The sequence below is a fragment of the Spermophilus citellus genome (genome assembly GCF_964194105.1).
Source record: "Spermophilus citellus genome assembly, chromosome: 15".
Taxonomy (NCBI): Eukaryota; Metazoa; Chordata; class Mammalia; order Rodentia; family Sciuridae; genus Spermophilus; species Spermophilus citellus.
The window spans coordinates 89,382,469-89,407,079 of record NC_138195.1 but is presented as its reverse complement, the minus strand read 5'-3'; the positions used below and the strand labels follow the sequence as shown (position 1 = coordinate 89,407,079).

Sequence of the window (24,611 nt, the reverse complement as noted above, 5' to 3'; positions counted from 1 at the left end):
TTTTTAGATTTTTTTTCTTTTCCTACTAATATGCATTTAAAGTTTTCCCATCTTTCCATGGCTTGATAGCTCATTTCTTTTTTGGCACTAAACAATATCCCAATGTCCATAGTTTACCTGCTGTTGGACATCTTGGTTGCTTCCAAGTTTTAGCAGTTATGAATAATGCTACTATAAACACCCATGTGCAATTTTTTCTATAAACACAGGTATTCAATTCATTTGGGTAAATGCCAGAAGCTGGGTTATATGGTAAGAGGATGTTTAGTTTTACAACTGTCTTCCAGAGTGGCTGTGTGGTTGTGCATTTTCACCAACCAGGAGTGAGACTTCCTGTGCTCTACATCCTCACCAGCATTTGGCATTGTCAGTGTTTTATATTTTTGCCATTCTAATAAGCATGAAGTGATATCTCATTACCCTATTAATTTCAAATTCCTTGATGGCCTAAGATGATGTGCACCTTCTCACATACTTATTTGCCATCTGTATATTTTCTTAGTTGAAGTTGTCTGTTTAGATCTTCTTGCCCATTTTTAAATTGGGGTGTTTGTTTTCTTATTGTTGAATTTTAAGAGTTTTTTTGTATATTTTAGATAACGATCCTTTATCAGATGTATAATTTCTCTCCGCCTGCGGGTTGTCCTTTCATTCTCTTGCTGTCTTTGGCAGAGCAGGACTTTTAATTTTAATGAAGTCCAATTTACCAATTGGGTCTTCATGAATTACTCCTTTGACATTAAATCTAAAAAGTCATCATGAAACCTAGTCTTCTTAACTTTCTCCCATATTATCTTCTAGGAATTTTATGGGTTTCATGTTTTACGTTTTGATCCATCTGAGTTAATTTTTGTGGAGGACGTAAACACTACGTTGCATGTTTTAAAAACACTGGAGTCCAGTTGTTTCAGCCCCAAGTTTTCTGGCAAAGGAGCTAAGCAACTGCAACAAAGATCGTTTGATTACGTTTCTATGGGTCTGATTCTCACTGTCTAGTTGTCTGCCAGCGTCCCCATACTGTCTTGATGACTGTAGCTGTGTGTAAGCCTTGAGGTGAGATAGTGTCAGTTTTCCACTCTCATTCTTCTCTTTCAATATCGTGTTGGCTCTTCTAGGTCTTTGCCTCTACATAAACTCTAAAATCCGTTTGTTATTGTTTACAAAACAACTTGCTGAGATAGATTGGGATTGCAATGAATCTATGGATCAAATTGGGAAGAACTTCCACCATTAAGTATGATATAAGCTATAGGTTTTTTTGCAGATATTTATCAAGGTGAGAAAGTGCCCCTGTGTTCCTAGTTTGTTGCAAGTGGTTTTTAAAATATGGCAGTGGTTTTGTAAAATGTTCTTTCTGTATTTATTAATGTGATCATATGATTCTTTTTCCTTCTTTAGTCTGTTGATATGATGAATTTCATCGATTTATAAAAACGTTGAACCAGCTTTGTATAGCTGGAATAGATTCCACTTCGTTGTGTGTATAATTCTTTTTATATATTATTGTTTTAAATTTGCTGATATGTTGTTAAATTAGCAGGTTACACACATGGCAACATTGTATTACTACTGGAGGGTGTTGAGGTGGACCGAGGTAGATAGATTAGGATCCAAGAAATGGGGCCAGGGGATGTGGACTCTTGCCCTGCTCTGCACTCCCTTCCTTCTGTAGTTCCAGGTTGACCACTTTGCCCTACTAGAAAGGGAACTACTCGTGGCTATCAGTGGCGAGCCAGGCTTGTTCTGTGTGTGTGTGAACTATGAGCATTGAGCACTAAGTGGACTGGACTGACATTGCCGCTCTGGGCTGCCGACGTGTGTATCCTTTTGCGTGACCTTCCAAGATGTCAGTCAGTCTGCTAACAGCAAGACATTTCGAAGCTAGACTCAACCCCTAAACATGACCCTTGCCTCCTTTAAATGGTTTCTCCCCAATAGACCCCAGGTTCCAGGCGAGCTCCCTCTCCTTCTTGCCTGCCTTGCCTCCTTTATGAGAGCTGGGTCAGAGGGACCATCACAGAACCCAAAGAGAAAGGTATTTGTTTTGGGGTGATTATTTCATGCCAGCCCAGTTCTCCTGGAGTGACCCTGACCGGCTTAGTCGCGTGCAGCCACAGCAGTATTTCACGCTCCTCTCATCCCAGCTTGGGACCCCCACAAGTCATCCTTCCACAGTACACCTTCGGTGGGTGCCATCTGTGGCCTGTTTGTTTCTGCACTCAGTGGGGTCAGGCTGGGTACTTGGTACAGACAAGGGTGAGAAGTTAGTGATGTGGGAAAAATCCTTCTGAACCATGTATAGACTGTTATCCCCACCACCCCTTGTTGGCAGAGATCCCAGGCTAGCACCTATCCTAGCTCCTAGGGTTCTGAGTGCTAAAAGAAAATCTTCTCTTTCAGAAGAAGCCTGGCAGGTACAACAGAGATTGGGTGACTGCGGAAGAGGTTGGGGAGCACCTCTTCCTACCAAGACAGCTTGTGGGGAAGGAGGGGAGCAAACCACACTAGATCTGTCTGGAGACCGAGAGGCAGTCAGAGATTGACAGGCATTTCCTGGAGTCAAGGCAGCTGGGAGGGAACTAATAGAGCAGTGGTAGCTGGAAATTACCTCAAGATCAGTCCAACTGAAGTTTGTGCAGATTTAAACACTTGTTGATCCCAGGTCAATTTGATTATCTCCAAAACGAGTGTGGTCCTCTTTCCTCTCCCCCTTTCAGTAAAGAGCACTACCACCCACCAAGCTTATCTAGGAGTCACACGGATTCTTCCCTCTTGTTCACCCCCAAATCCAGTTCATTTGCAGGTATCCTCCATTCTCCCTTCAAAATTTGTCTCCATTTTCGTTCCAGTCCTCTACAAATTCATAATCTTTTAATTGGAACCACTGAATCCAGGTGCAGAAGTTAGTAATTTTTTGGTGTTTGGATGGGTAATACATATAATGTGTGTGGATTTTGTAAAATGTTCTTTCTCTAGGTGAGTGTCTATAATAGTGCCATATAATCAGATACATTAATATTTCTTCAAAGAAACATGGATATTCATACAATGAAAGGTAGCCCTCATTTGAAAACCATGCAACCTCCCCCCCGCTTTGTAACTATATTCTTTAAAATCTTTACTTTTAAAAAAAATATAAAAATGGCTATGTGTAACCTTTAGGTATATAATTTTACACTGATATTATTATTGCTAAGTCATTCATAGTATTGTATACTGATGTGGTTCATTCATCTTGACTGCTAATATTAAGTTATGGTATAAATATAATTTATTCATCCTGTTCATAAGCATTAGGGTTGTTTTAAAATTTTGCTATCATAAATGGTGCCACTATGAACATTCTTATATATATCCTTGCTCTACATATGCAATAATAATTTTTTTTTAAAGAGAGAGAGGGGGGAGAGAGAGAGAGAGAGAGAGTTTTTTAATATTTATTTTTTAGTTCTTGGCGGACACAACATCATTATTTGTATGTGGTGCTGAGGATCAAACCCGGGCCGCACGCATGCCAGGCGAGCGCGCTACCGCTTGAGCCACATCCCCAGCCCTGCAATAATTATTATTGAGTATATATTTAAGGGTAAAATTGCTAAACTTTTGAAGGTTGGAAGATAATACCAAACTTCTTTAAAAAATGATTGAATCATTCAACATCACTGTTAATATTTTATAAGAAATGCAGATCTATTATCTTCTTGAACATTTGATATTGATGTTGATGTGATTTGATGTTGAGGCCCATTACATTGATAATGCATGTTATTGTGGTCTGGATTTACACTTCCCCTCAGGAAGAGGTTGAGTAGCTCTTCATTTCTTCAGGTTTGTTTTGGCTATATTTACTCACTTGTGAAATTCCTGTTGATGTATCTTATCACTTTTCTTCTGTGTTGTTGTGCTTTTCCTACTGATTTGTACCAATTGTCACATGTATATATTGTAATTATTTTCTCTAAGTTTGTAACTTTTCTCTTCCTTTTTTTTTTTTTTTTTTTTGGCAGATTGTCTTTCTCTTAAGAATGGGTCACATTTTCCTACTTCTCTTTATGTCAAGTAATTTTGGACTCTTGCCGCAGTCTGGCTGGGCACAATTCAGGAGCCACTTGTCAAAAGAAACGAACTTTATTTTTAGAACCACACAGGCCAAACAAAACAGCTCCTCAGGAAAAACCCTCAGAGCCCAACTGCCACCACTGGCTTCCCACAAGCCTCTCACCCAAACACAAGCCTCTCTCACTCCCACAATCCTCCTGCTCTTGAGGCTGATTGGCTGGGTCGCGTGGGCGGAGCCAAAGAAGTCCCCCAATGAACAGCTCCATGGTCTGAAAGGGCAGGGAAACAGCCCAATGAGCATCTCCAATGAGCATCACCACAGAGGAGCCAATCAGCTAGATGTTGCTGGGGCCGCTGTGAGCCAATCATCAGCCGGCAGCTGGAAGTTTGCTGGGGCCCCTTTGGCTGTGGCTCTCAACAGACTATTGTTTGCAACAGTGTAGATGATATACTGCAGAGATTCTGGATTCCATTTTGTTCCTCCAAAGACTGGAGTGTGATTTTATTAAGGCAAATAGTTTACGTGACAGAACTAACCCTGCACAGCCAATTGGCCTGCCCTATAGTGAGCAATAGTTTGTATTTCAGTTTGGTTCTTTAGATTTTAGCTTAAATCTATTGATTGTGCATGAATTCCTCAATGATCAAAACACTGCATGCAGAAGTTACTTGGGCTGTTTTTTTTTTTCACCCATCTTTGTTGATTTTTACATCTGAGTATACAAAACATTAGCATGGTTCTCCATCCTTTTCTACTCCATTCCCATTCAATACCTGTGGGTAACCAATAACATTTGTTTTAATTTTTTTTATTACTTGGTACTGGGGATTGAACCCAAGGTTGCTTTACCACTGAGCCACATCCCCTCTTTCCCCACTTTTTATGAGGTGGGTTCTCGCTAAGTTGCTTATGGCCTTACTAAATTAAGGCCATAAGGCCATAAAGTAAGGCTGGCCTTGAACTTGCAATCCTCCTGTCTCATCCTCCCAAACTGCTGGGATTACAGGCATGCACCACTGCACTCAGCAAGGACTCAAATTTTTATTGCTCTGTGGATATTAGTACCCATGTTTAGACTTGATCTTTGGAATCATTACTAATTATCATTGGAGGCAATAAATGAGGCATTACGCAATCCCCATCTTCAATGGAGACCATTGAAGTGGCCAGTTTTACCTTACACACAGACATAGAACCTAAGGGCCATAGGTCACTCTAGTCTAGGGTTTGCTGTTAAACTTGTCTAAAATTGCATTAGGTTGGTAGAGTCACATGGGCAGAGTCAGCTGTCATCATTCTGTCCCTGATGACCCTTAGGACAGTAGGGGGCAGATTGGTAATCCTTCATGCTAGAGCAGCCATTCTACTTGAAACCCAGGGCAAGGCCACGTGACCCACCTCACCTTACTAGTTCTGTTCTGTCAGTGCTGCCACTCAGGGCCCTGGGCATTGTAAGGAACTTTTTAGAAAATCTGAGATTGGACTTCTGCCATCTTTAGTACACTTAAAAGCAGGTTTCTCTTCTGGTTGCTTTCAATTTTGTGCTAACTCATCATCCAGCCTCTTTAATTGGGAACTGAGATTGCTAACAGTAGCTGCAAAAGCCCAGATTTTATCACAGCAATGGCCATAAAAACCCACTTCTCACCTCTTTTGCTCATCTTCTGCCTTCTTTATTAATTCAAGGGCCAAGACTTCTGAAGCTCCCTTTAAGTTATGAACAGATTTTTACCTTTTAAAAATACCTGGAACTCCTTTGGCCCAGCGTGGTGGCTTATGTCTGTAATTCCAGTGGCTGGGAATGTGGCTTGGTAGTCGAGTGCCCCTGAGTTCAATCCCAGTTACCCTTCCCCCCAAACCTGGAACTCCTTCACCATAATTCAAACATGAGTTGGTCAGTATAGCAATGTCCACAAACTCCACACAAGTCTCATTTCTAGTTGCAGAGATTAAGTGTTAGTTAGTACCTGGTAGATAATATTTCATGCTTGCCCCTTAGCTGCCACCCACCTCACTGACTTTATTCTTCACTGAGGCAAAATTTATACCCATTTCAACATTTTGTAAAATTTAGGCCAATGTAAAATTTACAAGCTTCCTGGCTCCTTTTTATACTGTCCATCATTGGATCATTGTCATTTGTGGTTGAATCACCTTCAAGTCACCTGTCTTACCTTCCTATTTTTTTTAAAAGGGGATCCTAAGATATGAGTCAGATATTTTGACAATATCTAGTGTTTTCTGGTTTCCCAAAGGCCACTGTGCTCCTAATATTATGATGTTCAAAGCAAATAAGTTATCTAATCTGCTGAGAGTGGATACTTAGACCCAGAATAATCAGTGTCGCTAACACTAAATTACCATGTATCTTGAACAAAGAGCAGTTGTACATGTTGAGAAAGAATCTGAGCATCCAGCACAACTTGGGAAGAAAGCAGTTCCTAGCAATTTCCAATGACTTTTCCCACTGTGTCCCTACTTCCTAGCATTGTTTTATATGTTTAATTATAAAGATGTTTAAAGTAGCCCTCCCACAGGTTAATAATTGTATTTTAATGCCATTTAAGTTATTCATTCAGTGTTCACTTGATATTTGTATATTAGAGAGTATTAAATGCTGGGAGTTCACACGTAAATAAAGATAGTTCCTGCAGTTAAAAAAGGTCACAATTCAAAGGGATAAAGTGAGATAAGTACAATGTCTATAGTATGTTGAGAAAAAATATAATTACAAATTAAGAAAATTTACATTTGATTGTTTATGTCATGTTACATAAAAAAGCACAGCTAACCAAGCTGATTCTGCAGCATCCCCTTAACCTTTAATCCAATAGTACAGCATATCCCTGGAGGGAATGTTAATAAACATACCTCAAAATTCTATCAACATTCTGCCTAAAATGGATGATTTCTGAAGGAAATGTACAAAATTCACATGGATTGTAGAACTTTTGATGGGTTACTTTTTCAGAGTGTACAAGTGCCACAAAAGCATAACAAAAAGTAGTAAATCAAAAGTTCAAACCCTATAGTTAATTTAGTTTAGTTGATACTTTAAACTTACCAAAACAAGAGTTGGTTCATCTAGGCCTCTAAGACTCTTAAGTTACTGCCGAGTCCTCAAGAAAGCAGGATAAAGCAATTTCATTAATGGGTTCATTATGAAAGTTCATCTTCAGCCAGGTGTTCTGAAGCTGGAGGGGCATTTTCTGTATTGTAGTTCATGCTGGTTACCTTTCTGATCCACTTTTTACCATTCACATTAATGTACATTACTGTAAGACTCAAGTAAAACATTGATTCTTTTTTTTAATTAGGAAGATAAAATATAAACAAAAACTCTGAATTTAAAAGATGTGCCAAAGTATTTAAGAATGTGTTATAAGACACACATAGTTAGCAATAAGACATGGCTATATGATTCCTACCTACTTGTATTAAAGAGTCCCCTAACTTTACTTTTAAATTATTCTCTTTATCAATGCTCTAGGGTAGTGATCATAGAAAGAGGTAAGGAAGCAAGAATAGCAATTTTTGTGTGTTGCTAAGAATGTATACTTTTTAAGTCACACACACTATCCCCTAATACAACTAGCACTTTCCCACGGAGAATTAACTTACTAATGGAAGACTGTCCATTTCTTGACTTATACTGACCATCACTGCTGTGTTGAAGATCCCTTCAACCACCCTCAATGATTTGCTGGAAGGACTCATAAAACTCAGAAAAAGAAATAACTCACAACTGTGATTTATTACAAAGAAAGGACACATATTAAATTAGCAAAGGTACATAGTGAAAAATCCAGGAAAGACCAAGGACAAGCTTCTAGTTGTCTTCTCCCAGTGAAGCTGGGAGCATTTACTTGTCTCTGCAGTGATGTGACATGTACACATTACTGATGACCAGGGAAATTCATTGGCACCTTGGTGTTAATGGTTTGTCATGGGGTCAGTCTCATAGGTATGGAACATCCATGTGCTTTCTTCACTCTTCAGTCTATCCAGAGGTCACATTGATAACAGCATGACTCACCTGTGGTCCTCACCCTAAATCATTGCTGACATAAACTAGCTGGCAGGATTCCTCTGGCTTAGAGGTTATCTTCCAGGAGCTGGTCAAGAGCCAGAGTCTTTGGAAACTGCATTACAGCTTTAGGATAAGAAAGTGTAAGTCAGGGGATGATCATGTATGTGGACAGATTCCATTATAGTCTAAAAGCCTCCACAGTATTTCAACATTTTCTTAGGCTGTATTGAAACCTGTACACAGTCCAGCAGTGTTGGTAACCACACAGAGGTTGTAAATGAGGTGGAGGTGGAGAGTGCCCAGTGATGGAATTGAGGGAGAACGGTAGGGAGGCTAATCTTTCCACACTTTCCTTACTACAGGCCCAGTATGAAGACTTGCTGGGAAGGAATTCCTGGCAACTGTGACTTGCAAGGACAAGAGAGAGGAGGGAAGAGAGGAAGTACAAAGCAAGTGGTCCTAGCAAGGAGGGAAATCATGTCCCTATCACCACTTTGCTGGGTAAAAGGGCATCTGCAATAAAATGCTATTTAAAATGAAGATGGGGGGCTGGAGATGTGGCTCAAGCGGTAGTGCACTCGCCTGGCATGTGTGCGGCCCGGGTTCGATCCTCAGCACCACATACAAACAAAGATGTTGTGTCCGCCAAAAACTGAAAAATAAATATCAAAAAAAAAAGTTTAAAAAAAAAAATAAAATAAAATGAAGATGGTGTAAATTGCTGCACTTCTAACTGGGTTCAAGGAAACATCTTAAGTCACTTCTAAAATGTACCTTTCAAATATATGCTGCCCCATATTCTGAAAATAGATGTGAAACATGCTCCTAAAGCTGTAATTAGTTGTTGAAAATAGGTAAACCAAAAAATTGCATAGTTTATCCTAGTGATATTGGTAGGAAATTTCCAACATTTAAAAAATTATTTCAAAGTGAAAAATGAAGCAAAAAACAAAACAAAAACACCTTTGCAATTCTTGATAAGGGCAATGAATCATATTATCAGCTCTAAATCTTACCTTGCAGGCTTTGGGGGAAAAAAAGCAGAAAATTGGATTTACTAGTTCTGCCTTTTTCTGCTTTTAGTTTGTGATAAAGCTGCCCGTTAACATCAATCAATTCCACACAAAGAACTTGTCTGTAGTCAACAACCAGGCACAAAATAATTCTTAATCTCAGCAAGCATGAAGATTAATAGGCAAAAATGTCAAAGAAGAGAATTTTAGTGCCTAAAATAAGTGCAATGTAGCACAGAGGAATTAGTTCAATTATGTAGCAGAGTGGATGTGGGCATGGTTTGAATGATAAACAGAATTTTCACAACTATTGAGAAGAAATGGCATTCTAGGTAACAAAGAGCTTTGATTGCATGCTGAGTCAAGATGATGGTGATTCTCTATCACCAGAAGGCAGAAGGCAGCCCAAAGGATATGCAGGTGATGAGAATAAAGACTAGTGACCAGTAAATAAAGGGCTGGAGTGGTTCAAATGAAGCTAGTGCTTTAAAACATAAGCAGCAGAGATGGAGTTCTTAAAATGTAGACTGGGTGATTTATTGATCATACGAGAATGAAAGGGAGACCATAATGTGTTTACTTTTTAAAAAATATATTTTTTAATTTGTAGATGGACACAATACCTTTATTTTTATGTGGTGCCAAGGATCAACCCAGTGTCTCAAACATGCTAGGCAAGCACTCTACAACTGAGCTACAGCCCAGCCCCAGGCCCATAATATGTTTACTTTTGGTTCCAGATTCACCACCCTTAAGGAAGTACAGATAATATTGATCTTGTTCCCGAAATTGCAGATTAGTGAAGAGCCTATTTTCCTTTGAACTGTCCACAAGTCAAAGTTAACTTATGACCAAAGAAACAGAAAATACAGAACTGAAATAGTGGTAAGGACCTAAGTTCTTAAGAGTCTAGAGTATTAAGGAATATTTGCAAACCAGGAGCTTTTCAATTGAAGACTTTATTCCTTTTGAGTTCTGTATCAATAAGACATCTGGTTGGGTTTCTTTCAATCTTGGTGAATTCACTTACACACTGGAGAGTTTTCAATTGAGGACACGTATTCAAAAAGAAAAAAAGGTAAATTGCAAATCTGGTTGGCTTTCTTTCAATCTTGGTGAATTCACTTACACACTGGAGAGTTTTCAATTGAGGACACGTATTCAAAAAGAAAAAAAGGTAAATTGCAATGAATGAACACATAATATGCCTTAAACACAACTTTGAAACTCTGACATTGCACTTTTCTATAAACTATTTTGTTCTCTCAAAAGATGCTAGAATCACCTACAGCCTCTTTGGGGCGAAAACTGGAGGTGTACAGCCTTTCTCTTCTTTCCCTACCTTTCTATTTTGCAGGACATCTAGAAGGTCGCAAGTTACATACGCCGTCACTTATCCCCACCCAAGGCTTCAGTTCCAGTTAATACAATTCTTCAAAAGAGGTGGAGGGCATGCGGCTTGGACTACCCGGGTCCCCCGGGCACAGTGGAGCCGGTCCGCTAACTGGGCGGGTCCAGGCGCTTAAGAAAGCAACAGCCGCCGGCACAACCTCGCGGGGCCGCCTGGAAGCCCCCACCTCGCACCTCCGCGACCCTCTCCACCACAAACGCCCGCCAGGAGCCGGGGCGCGGGGAGAAGTAACTCCGGATTCAGTCACCGCCGCTACTCGCCACCGGTGCCACGCACACAACTCAGGCCGAAGGGGAAAGGACCCGGCGTCCACTCCAGCGGCCACTACGCCCGCAGCGGCGGTCGCGGGGGGCGAGGAGTACACACCCGCCACCTGCAAAAGTCCTCGGCACCGAAGACACTTCTCCCCGCCAACGTCGGAAAACCGACACCGGGGCTCGCTCTCCACCTCTTCGCCTGAACGCGCAACCGGAAGTCACACGGCAGAGCGCATGCGCGCCTCGGCTCGCCAGGTCTCTAGCCCCTGGCAAGAGAAGCTAAGGCTCCGGGTTTGAAGACAGACAGCCGGAAGTCGCTGCGCGTCCGCACTCCACTCTGCACCGACCGAAACTCGAGCCCGGCAAGAGAGGTTCCGGGGCTGGTTTCGGCCAGAGGCGGCGAAATGGAGACCGGGGCCGAGGACTCGGGAATGACCGGCCGCCCGACGCTGGCCTCTTCCTGGAACACCGCGAACGGGGTCCTGTCCCGGAGCCTCCTCCTCACCCGGGTTGGCGTCGGCTTCCAGGACTTCGACTGGGAGGAGCTGCTGGCGCCGCCTGCTTCGGGGTGCGCCGTGCCTCGGGGGAGCCGGGTCGTGGCGCTCGGCGACAGCCACGCTCCGGGGGAGACGAGCGGGGGACGCGGGGCGGGAGACCTGGGAGCTCTCGCAGGCGCATCCGCCTCGCCCGCTTGGAAACGAGGGGCAGCTCCTGGCCGCCCGAACGGCCCAGAAGTCGCCTAGAGCCCCGCGTGTGCGGGCGGGGAAGGGCGCGCGTGCGTCTGGCTGCGCAGAGCCGACGATGCTGGACTGGCTGCGGCCAGCAGCAGCCGGGGTCACCGAGGGGCGCGGGCTGCGGGGCTGCGGCCCAGCCGCGTCCCTGAGCGGCGCGTCCCGAGGCCGCGGGGGTCCGGGGAGGGGCGCGGGCGGGTGCGAGCGCGACCGCGGAAACCGGGCGTCACGTGTGCCCCGACCTCCTCCTCAGCCAGCCTCCGGTGAGCCTGAGCGCCGTGCCGGGCCCCCGGGGCAGGACGCCCTGCTTCCTCGACCTGCGGTGCGACCCCGGGGCCGGGGAAGAGATCCTCGCGGTGGGCGTCCTGAGCTCGGCCAGGAACATGGAGGTGTACGTGGGAGAGGAGTACTGTGGCACCGGCCGGGGCCAGGGCGCCCGCACCGTCCCGGAGGGCAGGTCGGTGACCCCGCGCCGCGGCCCCTCGGCCCCTTTCCCGGGCTTGGGACGGTTCAGATTGCCTGACGTGGTGCCAGTCACCCGGGGAGGGAACCTAAAAGTGCACCGGTGGCAGAGACCGGGTCGCCTTGCCGCCTCTTACAGGCAGCGCAGATCAGCCTAGTTGTTTTCATACCTGGAAACTTGGGGCTGGTTAGTGGAAGTGAATGGTGGGTCACAGCTGGTTAGTGGAAGGGTTTTGTTAGGAGAAGCCCTGACAAGTGCTCCTTGTCTCTCTCCTTCGCTCACAGGGTTGGCTTCCAGAGTTTCCCCCAAATTAATGACTCGGTCAGTCTGGAACACTGAGCTCATCTTCTAGGAAGGCCCTTACTAAGGGTGTGGGGATCTAAGACTGCCACAGCCGCCTAGTTGTTAACCGGTTATAAACGTGATCATTTGGGCGCCCCCACCCCCACCCCGTTTCCCCCCCTTACAAAGATTCTGCCGCATCTTTTTTAATGTAACCGAAATTTAGAGCTTTCCTATGTCCAGTGCAAGTTGAAAATAATAGGTGTGTTCACTGAACTTTACAATATGGTCTGTGCTCCATGACTGTATTATCTCCTTCAGTTCTCTTGGCTAGTCTGAGAGGCCCCTGTGGTCCTTAAGGCAGTGCAATGCATTCGGGAGCCCCAGCTCCTTGTGCCTCACCACGAAAACAGTCCCAGGATGGAGTATTGTCCTAGAAACGTTTATTTTTAATCATAACTGTTAATCATAACTAAAAAATTATTTTTTGTTTTTAGTGAACAGGAAAATGTTATTTTCTACAAAAAACATCTAAAATTGGAAACTTCCACATATGCTTGTAAAATAAAGGTAAGCCATCATCAAATTTTAACTAATTTAAATTTTTATCAAATTTGTTTTTGTTCTATATATAATTTTCTTTCCTTGAATACAACTAATCCTATATTGTCCCTAGTTTTATTAAGACATAGTAAACATATAAAAGGTAATTACTTTCCTAAAAAATCATCAATCCTCTTGAAGATTTAATTCTTTTAGTCTATCACCAGTTATGGAAATATATTTTGTTAATAAGAGCTATATTTTGAGGTTTTGGGAAATTTATCTAAAACATTTTTTAATCTTTCTGTAAAACTGTGTTGCCAAAAAAATTACAAACAAAACTTTGGTCCTATGAATTAAAGAAGAAGGTAGTGAAAGGAGTTTCAGACAAGAGAACCAAGAAGTTAAAGGGTTTTGGACTGTTGGCTGCAGCATGAAGATTGTTAAGGTTTGCATTAGTGGTGATGTCAAAGTCTAGGAATCACGAGAAATACAGAGCCAGAATATTATCTCAGCTTTGTTGCTGTCACACTAGTCTGAGCAAGCTTCTTCGCTTGTTTGGACGTATTTCGGGAGTAAAATTAGAGAACTGAAGAAAGAAAATTCTTGGGTTCTTTTTGACTCTGAAAAATCTATACTTATTATCATCACTTATGGGAAATTGTGAGACTTAGTTTTAGAACAAGGTAAAATTAGTGATTTTTCTTTCATTGAAGAACAAATAAATGTTCTTCAATCACAGAACTGATTAAAGTGATTCATTCATTCTGTGAATATTTGATGCCAGATACTATATGAGGCATTTAGGAATTACCAGTAGTAAAATAAATTGAAATACTGCCCTCATGTTGCTTATATTTTACTGGGGCAAGACTGGTAATAAGCATGCTCAATGAGTGAAACAGATCCTATATTTGATGTTGAGAAAGTGTTTGGGTATTACAAAGCAGAAAGGGGAGAATAGATTGGGATGTAGGATAAATGTAATGGGTGTTTCCCTGATTGTTGAAGACTGTCACGTATTTGGTTACACACTTAAAAGAGTTTTTAGAGCATAGGTGTACATTTACCTATTGACACGTGGGTCTGTGTGTGTCACTCTGGTGAACATTTTTTGTAACTGTTGTATTGAAACGAAGGGTTGGTTCATTCATGGAACCCCTGGGTTATGTATGAAAGTGTGTTCTGGGACAACAGCATATGGAAGATTAAGATAAAAATAAAGTGTTCCTGATACAGACTTTTGAGCATTTCCTCAGGGATAGATACTGGATATTTTGACACATAAGCCATCTCTCATTTTACTGACTTGATTTTAATTTTACCCTGTGTGAGCATTTGCCCAGGGTCACCCAGGCTGTTGAGCAGCAGAGTCATAATTTAAACCCAGATGTGTCTGGTCCAAATCTCTTCCCTTTCATTTTACTACTCTGTTTTATGGACCACACATGGAGTACAGCTCAGGGGTAGAGCCCTTGCCCCACATGCTTGAAGCCCTGGGTTCCATGCCCAACACTGCAAAAAAAGAAAAAAACCTACAGGGATAGAACCAGAGGATTTAGACTGTAAGCTCTGATTTTTAACATTCCTTACAGTTCTAAATCCTGAAAGACTGAATTGTGTCTATAATTTCAGTAAATACTGCTTGGGCCTCTAGACAGTTATATTTTGTATTAAATAATATTATACCAAACTGTGGCATGTTAAGATCTCAGACTGTTTATTTTTAATGCCTTAAATTAAGTAAAACTATATTTAATCTACTCAGACTTATTTTCTGAATATTAGTTTGAGAAGGATTCCTTGATTTAAATAGTTGATCTGAGCCTTATGTTAAAATAGAAATTTTTCTATCTATGACTGTTCTAAAGATAACTTAAAAACATGCTTGAGATTAAAACTGTTAGATCCTTGAATATTTCACTCTTGATTTGGTAATACTAGGAAGTGACTTTAAATTATTGGTTTTAATACCTATATTTCCTGGACTTTTTTGTTTCATAATAGTTGCTGTCCTTTGGTGAAAAACAGTGTGTGTTCATCAGTAAGGTTGTGGTACACATGAAACCAGTTTCAGGAAATTCTTCACCAAGCTCTCCTGCTCTAGGATCAAGGATAGACCTTGACAAGGTCCAAACCATAATGGAGTCCATGGGGTCAAAGTTATCACCTGGAGCTCAGCAGCTAATGCACATGGTTAGGTTTCAACAGCAGGTAAGTAGAAATGTTTTTCTTTCCACATAGCAGTAAAAAATCATTTCAAAATGATGGCCTTTGATGAGGAAATGCAGTATTTTTTCTTTTTTTAAAAAAAGCTTTTTTCTGTGGTACTAGGGATTGAACCCAGGGACTTGGGCATACTAGGCAAGCACTCTAGTGCTGGACTACCTCCCCGGCTCTTCTTATTGTATTTTAGATGGGGTTTTGCTTAGTTGTTTAGGCTGTACTTGAACTTGCAATCTTTCTGTCTCAGCCTCCAAAATAGCTGGGATTACAGGTGTACACCACTGCAGCACCCAGCTAAATGTTTCATTGTTATTATTGATTTAACTGTCATCTGTTCATAGTTTGCAAAAGGCGTATTTTGTAGACTTACCCTCGTATAAAAAGTTTTGACTGGACAGCTTCACAATTTTTCATTAACTCATTCACCCATCATTCAGCAAGTAGCAACTTTGATGAATTATGGGCTGATTTGAGCACTTTCTAGGATGCAAAAATGATCAATTGGTGTATAGCCTGTTTTTAAGGATTTTTACAGGCTAGATCATATGAGTGGTCTCATACAGAAATAAATTTTCTCTGATGACTGAGTAAAGCTCCTTTGAGCTAAAAGAATGTTGTCTAATGTTAAAATATTAGAAATATAACCCATCTTATTCCAGGAATATTTTAAGACTTATTCAAAACTTGGAATAGAACAAGAAAAAATGACAACAGGCTAGCATTTCTCTATATAGAGCCTTTTCCAAAGTGCATTTCTGTAAAATATGTTGGATGGGTACTTGCTATCACAGGTGCCTCTGCCTCCACTTCCCTGGCCCTCATTATCCCCTTTCCTGCCTTATTTTTTCCCTGAAGTATCTATCACCACCTACATCCCATGATGTATTTCCTCCTCCTCTCTCCTCATCCCTCCCGTCTTTCCCTCCGTCCTTTCAGGCAGTCTCTCCCTACTATCTGAAGACTCCAAGAGGTCAGAGATTTTAATTTGTTTGATTCACTGCCATATTTCTCATACCTCAAGTGGAGCCTAACACATAAATTTCTGGTAAACATTTTTTGAATAAATGAATGTAGATCTGGCTTGATCTCAGAATAATTTTTAGAATATCTAGATGAATGTATGAACTGAACTTCTTTAGCTAATCTTGATAATTACTTTTCAGCCCATCTTTCAAAATCTGAATAGCAGTGAGTGTGGGATGATAAACCCTGATAAAAACCTGCAGTAGGCTTCTACGTTTTGAATTTAAGAGCTCCATATGCCTTCACACAAACAATTCAGTTAGAGGTCATTTGGTTTTTCTTTAGTGGAAAAATTGAAAACCTGAAGAAGAAGATAGCATACTTTCTCTTCAACATAAAATCTCAAGAAACAAAGGAAAGAATAACACACAAGCAATTTAGTCATGGTACCAATATGGAATTTTTTTTTTTTTTTTTTTTTGGTGTAGGGATTGAACCCAGGACCTCACACACTTCAGGCAAGTGTTCTACCACTGAGCCACATCCCTAGGTCTTTAATTCTTATTAAGGTGGAAATTCTTAAACACAGACAAGTGGTAGCTCATTTTAGTTATTGAAAATGTCACAGTGCTAAGTGAAATAACCCAGTCCCAAAAAACCAAAGGCCAAATGTTTTCTCTGATAAGTGGATGCTGATCCATAATGGGGGGTGGGAGAGGGCATATGAAAAATGGAGGAACTTTGGATTGGGCATAGGGGAGGGAGGAGAAAGGAAGGGGCCTGGAGGGTAGGAAAGACTGTGGAATGAGGTGGACATCATTACTCTAAGCGCATGTACATATGGTGCTGCACATATGTGTAACGCCATATCGTGTACAACCAGAGAAATGAAAAGTTGTGCTGCAATTGTATACGATGAATCAAAGTGCATTCTGCCGTCATATATACCTAATTAGAATAGTAAGTTAATTAATTAATTAAAAAAAAGAAAATATCACAAGTATATACATAGAATACCTAGCTTTAAGTAGTGTATAACCTCCATTAAAAACTCATGGCAAAAGCTATGGCCAGGTGAAAACGAATAGCTTTTCAACCATATGTTGAGAGTTGGGGAATGACATAATTGAGTTCTAAGAAAATGATCAATCATTGTAACTCAGTTGAAAGTATCACATTTTTATTGTCATAAATTAAGGAGGACTTTGTAGGTAAAATACTAAAATATGTCACTGCAAATTTACTATGCAATTTTAGTATTTATTTTCTTTAGAAAATAATGTTAAGTCTTTCCTGTGGAGTTAGGTTGCTTGGGTTTATGTCCTGGTTCTGCCACTTACCAGCTGGTTACCTTGGCCAGGGACCTTCTGACGGGGTCACTTAATATTGAATAGTAATAGCCTACTTCCTGGGGATCAAATGAAGGAATGCACAGTGCCCAGGAATGACTCACACAGTGAACTGTCCTTCTTAATCTTAACATTTTCTTATTTACCTTGCTTAGAATTGTATTCCCATTGGAGAGCAGCTTCAGTCAGTTTTGGGGACTACCGGGTATAAGCATATGATTGCACTCCAGCCATCGTCCACTTCAGGAGCCTTGGACAAGTCATCCTCCACACCTTTCCCTTTTAGAACTGGATTGACATCTGCAAACAGGACTGAACCCTTACAGGCTTTCATCGATAAAAGCACCAGGCCACCTGGGGAAGGAAATACCACCAGCCGCGACAGGTGTAAAACTGTGCCACAAAACCATTCCCTTCTTGAGAATGATCTTAAAAACGCAGTATCTTCTTTCTTACCAAAGAAGGCGAGTGACGGCTCACTGCCCAACTCTGAGTTGCTGCCCTTTCTCCAAAATCTGTGCAGTCAAGTTAACCATCTTCGAGTGGGACATAACGCCAAGTGGCAGGAAAACGGCTCCAAGCCCCGTGACGGTATTGTCGGTGTTGCGTGAGTATTTTATCTCAAGACAAATGTGGTACGAATGAGGTTTATAGCCGGTAGGTGAGAGAATCAGATGAAGGGAAACAGATCTGTCTCAATGAACAATCTTTCCAGAGAAAATCTGAGCAGTTTTTGCATTTTACCATGAACACGCTTGTGGGCAGTAACTGTTCTCCAGAGTGAAATGCATGGCTGTGACACAAGTGCCTGTAACTGAAGGTGCTGCACACCTCTCGGGCATTTGGTGGAAGGGTTACCAGCAGCAGCTGTGGGTTGGAGTAGAAGGCTATTTGCATGAGTGGAAAGGTGCTGTGGTGGTAATGATCTTTATTGTTTTTATTTGGGTTTATATTATTTTCTAGCTGGGTATACTAAGCATGTCATTGCTTTGTAGATTATATTTGGTCTAGGTTAACTTTGGAATTATCAAAAACTATTTTAGGATGGTAATTATCTGTAGGATACAAGTTTTTATGCTCTAGTCTCTTAATCCCTTACCTTGACAACATGTTTCAATAAGAAGTGGCCGAGGACTTAGTATGTTCTTAATCCTTTTCACAAATATAGTGTGTCAAAATAGTATTCTAGATTGGAATTCAGGACTTTGGTCATAGTTTTCGTTTATTTTCTATACTTAATCTCTCTTAGAATTTTCATCTAAAAATGAGATAGTTATGTTAGTTTGGAACTAAAAACCACTAACCACCAGCAGGATCAGTTGGCATTTATAGAACTCTCTGCCAACAGTAGCAGAGTACATTTTTTTTTTTTTTTTTTTTGAAGATTCACAAAGATAAATTATATGGTAAGTCTTAAAGCAAACCTAATGAAGTTTAAGGGGATTGGATCATCATAGAAGGTGCTTTCTCTGGCTACAAAAGACAAGAAATCATATCTATAACAGAAAGACAAGACATTTAGATTGACAAAACACTTGTAAATTAAACAACACTTGTAAATCTATGATTCAAGAAGTCTCAACAGAAAACTTTTTTTACGAATATATGAAAATAACAATAGATCAAAATTTGTGTGATTCAGCTAAAGAGGTTTTGCTAAGAACTTGTTTACCACTGTACGCTTGCATTAGAAAAAAGCAGAGTTTTCAAATCAATACTGTAAAACTACAGCTACTCAATAAAAATGAAATAGATAATCTGAGTAGTCTTATAAGCACTAAAGAAATTGAATTTTTCATTTAAAAGCCAAGCAAAAGGAACCCAAAGCAAGCAGCAGAATGAAACAATAAGGAGCAGAAATCTATTTAATTGAAAAAAAAAATCAATTAAAAAGCTGGTTCTTTGAAAATTTCAGTAAAATTGACAAATTTCTAGCAAGACTGGCAAATAAGAGATGACACAAATCACCAATCTGAGGAGTGTAGTGGGAAATACCATTACAGGGCCTCAAGCCATAATAAAGATAAGGGAATATTGTAACAATTTGATTGACAACTAGGAGGAAAAGGATTAATTCCTTAAAAAACACAAATTATCAAACTCAACCAACATGAAATAAATAATGGAACACTTCTATGGCCACTAAATACTATATTCGACATTGAAGAGATCGTGAAAAAGAAATGTCCTGGCCCAAATGCTTTCACTCAAGAATCCTGCCAGACATTTAAAGAAAACCACTTTTACACATTTCCAAAAAAATAGAAGAGGAGGGAAGACTTCCCAACTCATTTCATGAAGCCAGCATTACTCTGCTACCCAGACTAAATTATCCCCAAAGAAATAAGTACATATAAATGAATGTAAAACATAATTGTACATATAAATCTGACAAAAGACATAGAGGACCTTATGACCTGAAAATTGTTAAATAGTGATGAAAGAAGACCCCAAAAATGGAGCAATATACCGTATTCATGGTACTGTTGAAGACTCAACAGTACAAATGTCAGTTTTCCCCTCATTGATATATATATGTTTAGCACAATTTCTATCAGAAGTTCAACATGTATTTTTTGTAAATATGATTCCAAAATCTGGAAGTGGAAAATTCTAAGTGGAAAGACAACAGTACTGGAATTAGAATAGAGAGAAATTACTACTGGATTTCAAGAGTCTGTTTTGGCAAGACAGCTAGACACATAGATGAACAGAATAGAACAGAAAGCACAGAAATCGCTCTACAGAAGTATACCTGTCGGCCTTCTACCAATGTGCAAAAGTCATTCAGTGGAGGAAGGATGATCGTCTAGCATGTGATGCTGGAACAACTGGAGAGTCACAGGCTAAAAAATGAACCATGAATGCAGATATATGAAAATTAACACACAATGGAGCATAAGCTAAAATGTTAAGTATAAAACTGTAAAATCTTTTTAATATATGGGAGAAATTTTTAGGGACCTAGGAAGATAATTCTTCGAGGTCACCAAAAGCATGATCCATAAAATATGTATGTAGAGCCCATTTAATATTTACAAATTTTACATATGAAAGGCCCCAGTAAGAGGATAGACTGAGAGAAAATATTTGTAAATCACGAACCCAACAAATGCCTTGTATCTAAAATATATGAAGGATTTGCAACATTTGTTTTTTAAAATACCATCTAATTAGAACATGGATAATAGATGTGAAGAATCATCAGGAGGATGGATATATAAATAGCAAATAAGCCCAGGAAAAGATGATCAACAATGACTTCACTGCTATTAGAGAAATGCTTATTAAAACCACAAGGTAGGGCTGAGGTTGTGGCTCAGAGGTAGAGCGCTCGCCTACCATGCGTGAAGGACTGGGTTCGATCCTTGGCACCACATAAAAATAAAATAAAGATATTGTGTCCCCCTATAACTAAAAAATAAATATTAAAAAAAAACCCACAAGATATCTTATATATCTATTTGAATGACTAAAATTTAAAATTATAAACAATAAGAATACCAAATGTTGACAAGCATATAGAGAAACCGGATCTCATTCCTTGCTGGCGGGAATTAAAATGGTACAACCACCCTAAAAACATATCTGGGCAGTTTCTAAACACCCAGTTACCATACAACCCATTAGTCCTAATCCTGGGCATTTATCCCAAAGAAATGAAAACTTGTGGCAACATTAAAAAGCTCTACGCAATTGTTCAGGAGAACTTTGTTTGTAATAGTGCCAAAGAAAAAACAATCAAAATGTCTCATGGTAGATGAATGGTTAAACAGACTGGGCAGTAGTGCATCCATATCATGAACAACAATTTAAATGGCTCCGCAGGGCATTATGCCAAGATCAAACTTATTGGTGTTTACAATCTTGAGGACTCCTCAAATCTTTTAGTTTTACAGCTATATAAAATATTTGTTTAAAAATAATAATTAAACCTTTTCATGTCAACGTAAATAAGAAACAAACTTTCAAAACATTTAGCAAGAAGAATATTGTTTTAAATTTATGCAAATCTATATTAGCTTTTGGGCACATTCTCATACATGTTACTCTATAGCATGTGTAATTAAACATAGCTAGTATGAGAACAGTAGGAATACCGAGAATAGTTAACCTCTGAAAACATACATATTTATACAGTAAATCTACTACCTGAGGAAATTCTAAAGAATTCACAGCCTTGATTTCTTTTAGAAATTAGAGCAGTGGCATACATTGTATAGGCTCTGGAAAAGTACTTTTTCCTCATTGAGCTCCCGAAAGAATTATGGAAACCCTAAGCGTTGTGGATTTTTAGAAATCGGTGTACTTTTGATCCTATTAATTTTTGTTTGTCTATCCTAGTTAAATTCGTAAACATTTTCAGATCAGGTTAGCAAAGAACCTCCTAGTGTTTTAGAAAGGTTGTTTGTATTTAAGAGGAAAAAGCTATATGAATTATAGGGTTGCTTTGAAAGAATACTTGGAAAAGATACATTTTTTTTTTTTAAATTGGGCAAAATCAGTTTTTATTTGGAACTTAAAAAGGGCATTCCCCAAGGTTTGTTTTTGAAGATGTGTCTTCATTTTTATGTTCCCACTTCAACTGAATACTCAATAAGAAGTAAGGAGTGTGTTGGGCATTAAGGGCTGTGGTCACCTATTGCATGTGTTTTGCAACCTGGGAAATGAGTCACAGGAGCAGTGCAGTTGTGGAGACAAGTTTCAGCCATATTCCTTGGCCACTGGTTGCATAGCTTGCTTGTTTTTGTTGTGATAGTGGGGAAAATTGATAGACTTTTTAAACTTATTTTTAGAGTGGAAGAACAGCCTATTTGCTCCTACTTGGAAAAGATTCTTTCTAAAAATATGGAACTGATGGAAAAGAAACTTGTGGACTACATTGATCGGCGAATACTCCAACTCCAGGAGCACATAGATGATAAGATTACCTTATTAATGGACTTCCTGCAGAATCCCAACTCCCCGCCCAATGGGCTGCCTTTGAGACATTGTGACTCTGGAGAAAGACTTTCCAATGGAGAAAGATAAGCTCTCAGCGTACGAGGGCCTGCAGATATTTATTACCTATTTATTACAAAGCCCAAACCTAAAAACGTTTATGAAAAGCAAGTATCTGATGTCCTCCGAAGGATCATCGGCTTACATAAAGTGACCTCGGTGTCCATTTTTACTGCCCTTGTTATTGTAAATCCAGTACTGTACACCAAGAGGTGACCCCATTGTCCTAAGTTATTCTTGTTTGCAGTGTTTTTCACTTACAGATTTTTAGGTATTCTTGTGTTGCTTAAGGGTTTTAAATATTTAAGGATTTTCTAATGCATTTCATTGGTTTGTATTGTATGTGTTTGAAGTGAATTTTTTATTTATATGGACACCTTATTTTATAGGCTTAAGAATGTGAAAAATAGTGTTCAGAGTATTTGATATTCTTTATCTACTTGTTCTTGGAAAATTGGATAATTGGAACTTTTAATTCAGGTTACCAATTTACATTTTGTATTGTTTATCTGAGATAATGAATGAATCACCAGGTTTGATTAGGTGGAAAAAACCTTTACACAAGGCTGTTAGTACTATTTGTTTTATTACAGTGTAAGTATAGATAGGGAAAAAAAAAAATCCAAACCAGCCTCTTTCTTTTTAAAATTACTACTTTGGCTTTGGAGTTTGATGTAAAATGTGAGCATTCATTTCATTTGATCTCAGTAACCCCAGTCAATATAAGGAAGTCTTTCCTTTCTCAAGGTGATACAGGTTCTTCTCCCCAAAGTCCTTCCGGGCATATTTAATGTGTGACATCCTGAGAATCTGCATTGAATAGTAAGACATATGAATCAAAGAGGTTGCAAGACTCTAGCATATTTAGTCTTCAGAACTTTTAACTGTTGTGTATGTTTCCAAGGGTGATGTATTTGGAGCTAAAAATAAATGCATCCATGGGCTGGGGATGTGGCTCAAGTGGTAGTGTGCTTGCCTGGCATGCGTGCGGCCCGGGTTCGATCCTCAGCACCACATACAAACAAAGATGTTGTGTCCGCCGAAAACTAAAAAATAAATATAAAAATAAATAAATAAATAAATAAATGCATACACTCTGGAGGCTGTTTGTCTTAAGTAAATGGGAGTCTCATCTTGAACTCAGCTTATATTAAAATGTTTCATTTTTTAGAAAAAGAATTATTCATATTCATTTATTGTTTTGTAAAATTTGTTCTCTAAAATGAGTGCTAATTTATATATGGCTTATTCATTTTTATTTTACTATAAAGGTGACATAGTATACTAATCTCACTGACCACAGTCTCTTGAGGATTTGCATAACATTTTTCCTAGTCCTTTATGGGCCATTATTTATGGGATAAGCATAACAAGTAGTTGTATTTATGGGATAAGCATAACAAGTAGTTGTAAGATAGCATTTCTTGTCATTGAGAATAATCTTTCTCAAGGCTAAACTCAGGAATGCAGACTTACAGCTTCTGGTAGTTTGGGTCTGTTCAATTAGGGGCCCCATTGTGGCCTTCGGTCAGTGGAGGTCGGTCAGAATGCCTTATAGAATGTGGCCACAATTGCTGCATTCAGAGCAAGGACCATGAATAAAGAGAGACACAGACAGTTGAAAGACCAATACTAAATTCTTTCTGCATGTAGTTGATGATAAAATACTATAACTGAGAAGGAAGATTTTAAAAAGTAGTAATTGGCAATATGAAATTCACAAATTCATGAAATTCTGGGTTTTATGTATTTCTTAATATATAAAAACTAGTACAATCATGGAACTGTTATTGAATTGGTTCAGTATGTTTAAAAAACAAAGATAAAATGCCCATAAAAGTATTTCTATTTCAAATGACTGAGTTTTATTTTCCAATGTGTAGTAGTAACTTTGTCATACTTAAAGTATTATAGTCAAAGAGCTTATGCGGCATTATTTATTAACAGTATTTTCCATAGTTCTCAAAATATATTTGATCAACAAGGAAATTATTTCCTCCTCTGCAATTAAAAGAAAATTCTTTTCTGCCATGTATGTCCTTCCTGTAATAAGGTTCATTCACAGATTTTCAGATCTAAAGATGTATTATGCAATGCAAGACTTCGTCAATATAGTTTTACAAGTTACTGAATTTAATTTTTTGTTTTCTTATTTAAGAAGACTTTATCGTATGATGACATGTATCCGCCATCATGGTATCACACAGCACAGTTCCACTGCTCTCAAAATCCTCTGTGTTCCACTTACTCATCTCTTTCACCCCCAACTCCTAGCAACCATT

The 24,611-nt window shown here is 39.5% G+C and overlaps 1 protein-coding gene across 2 annotated transcripts; it reads left to right on the top strand.

Annotated features, from left to right (window-relative positions):
- Positions 1-11,175: 11,175 nt before the first annotated feature.
- LOC308634026 (ATPase PAAT) lies at positions 11,176-23,412 on the top strand (the record flags this gene model as incomplete). Of its 2 annotated transcripts, none has more annotated exons than XM_081267602.1 (6): positions 11,176-11,339; positions 11,756-11,959; positions 12,745-12,817; positions 14,798-15,004; positions 17,484-17,935; positions 22,125-23,412. In XM_081267602.1, the coding sequence occupies 6 exons, from the start codon at positions 11,176-11,178 to the stop codon at positions 22,357-22,359; spliced, it is 1,335 nt and encodes a 444-aa protein (XP_081123728.1). In that variant the 3' UTR covers positions 22,360-23,412. The 2 variants fall into 2 exon arrangements, with proteins under 2 accessions (XP_081123728.1, XP_081123729.1); XM_081267603.1 differs by having other exon boundaries at positions 17,484-17,919; positions 22,125-22,333.
- Positions 23,413-24,611: the final 1,199 nt, after the last annotated feature.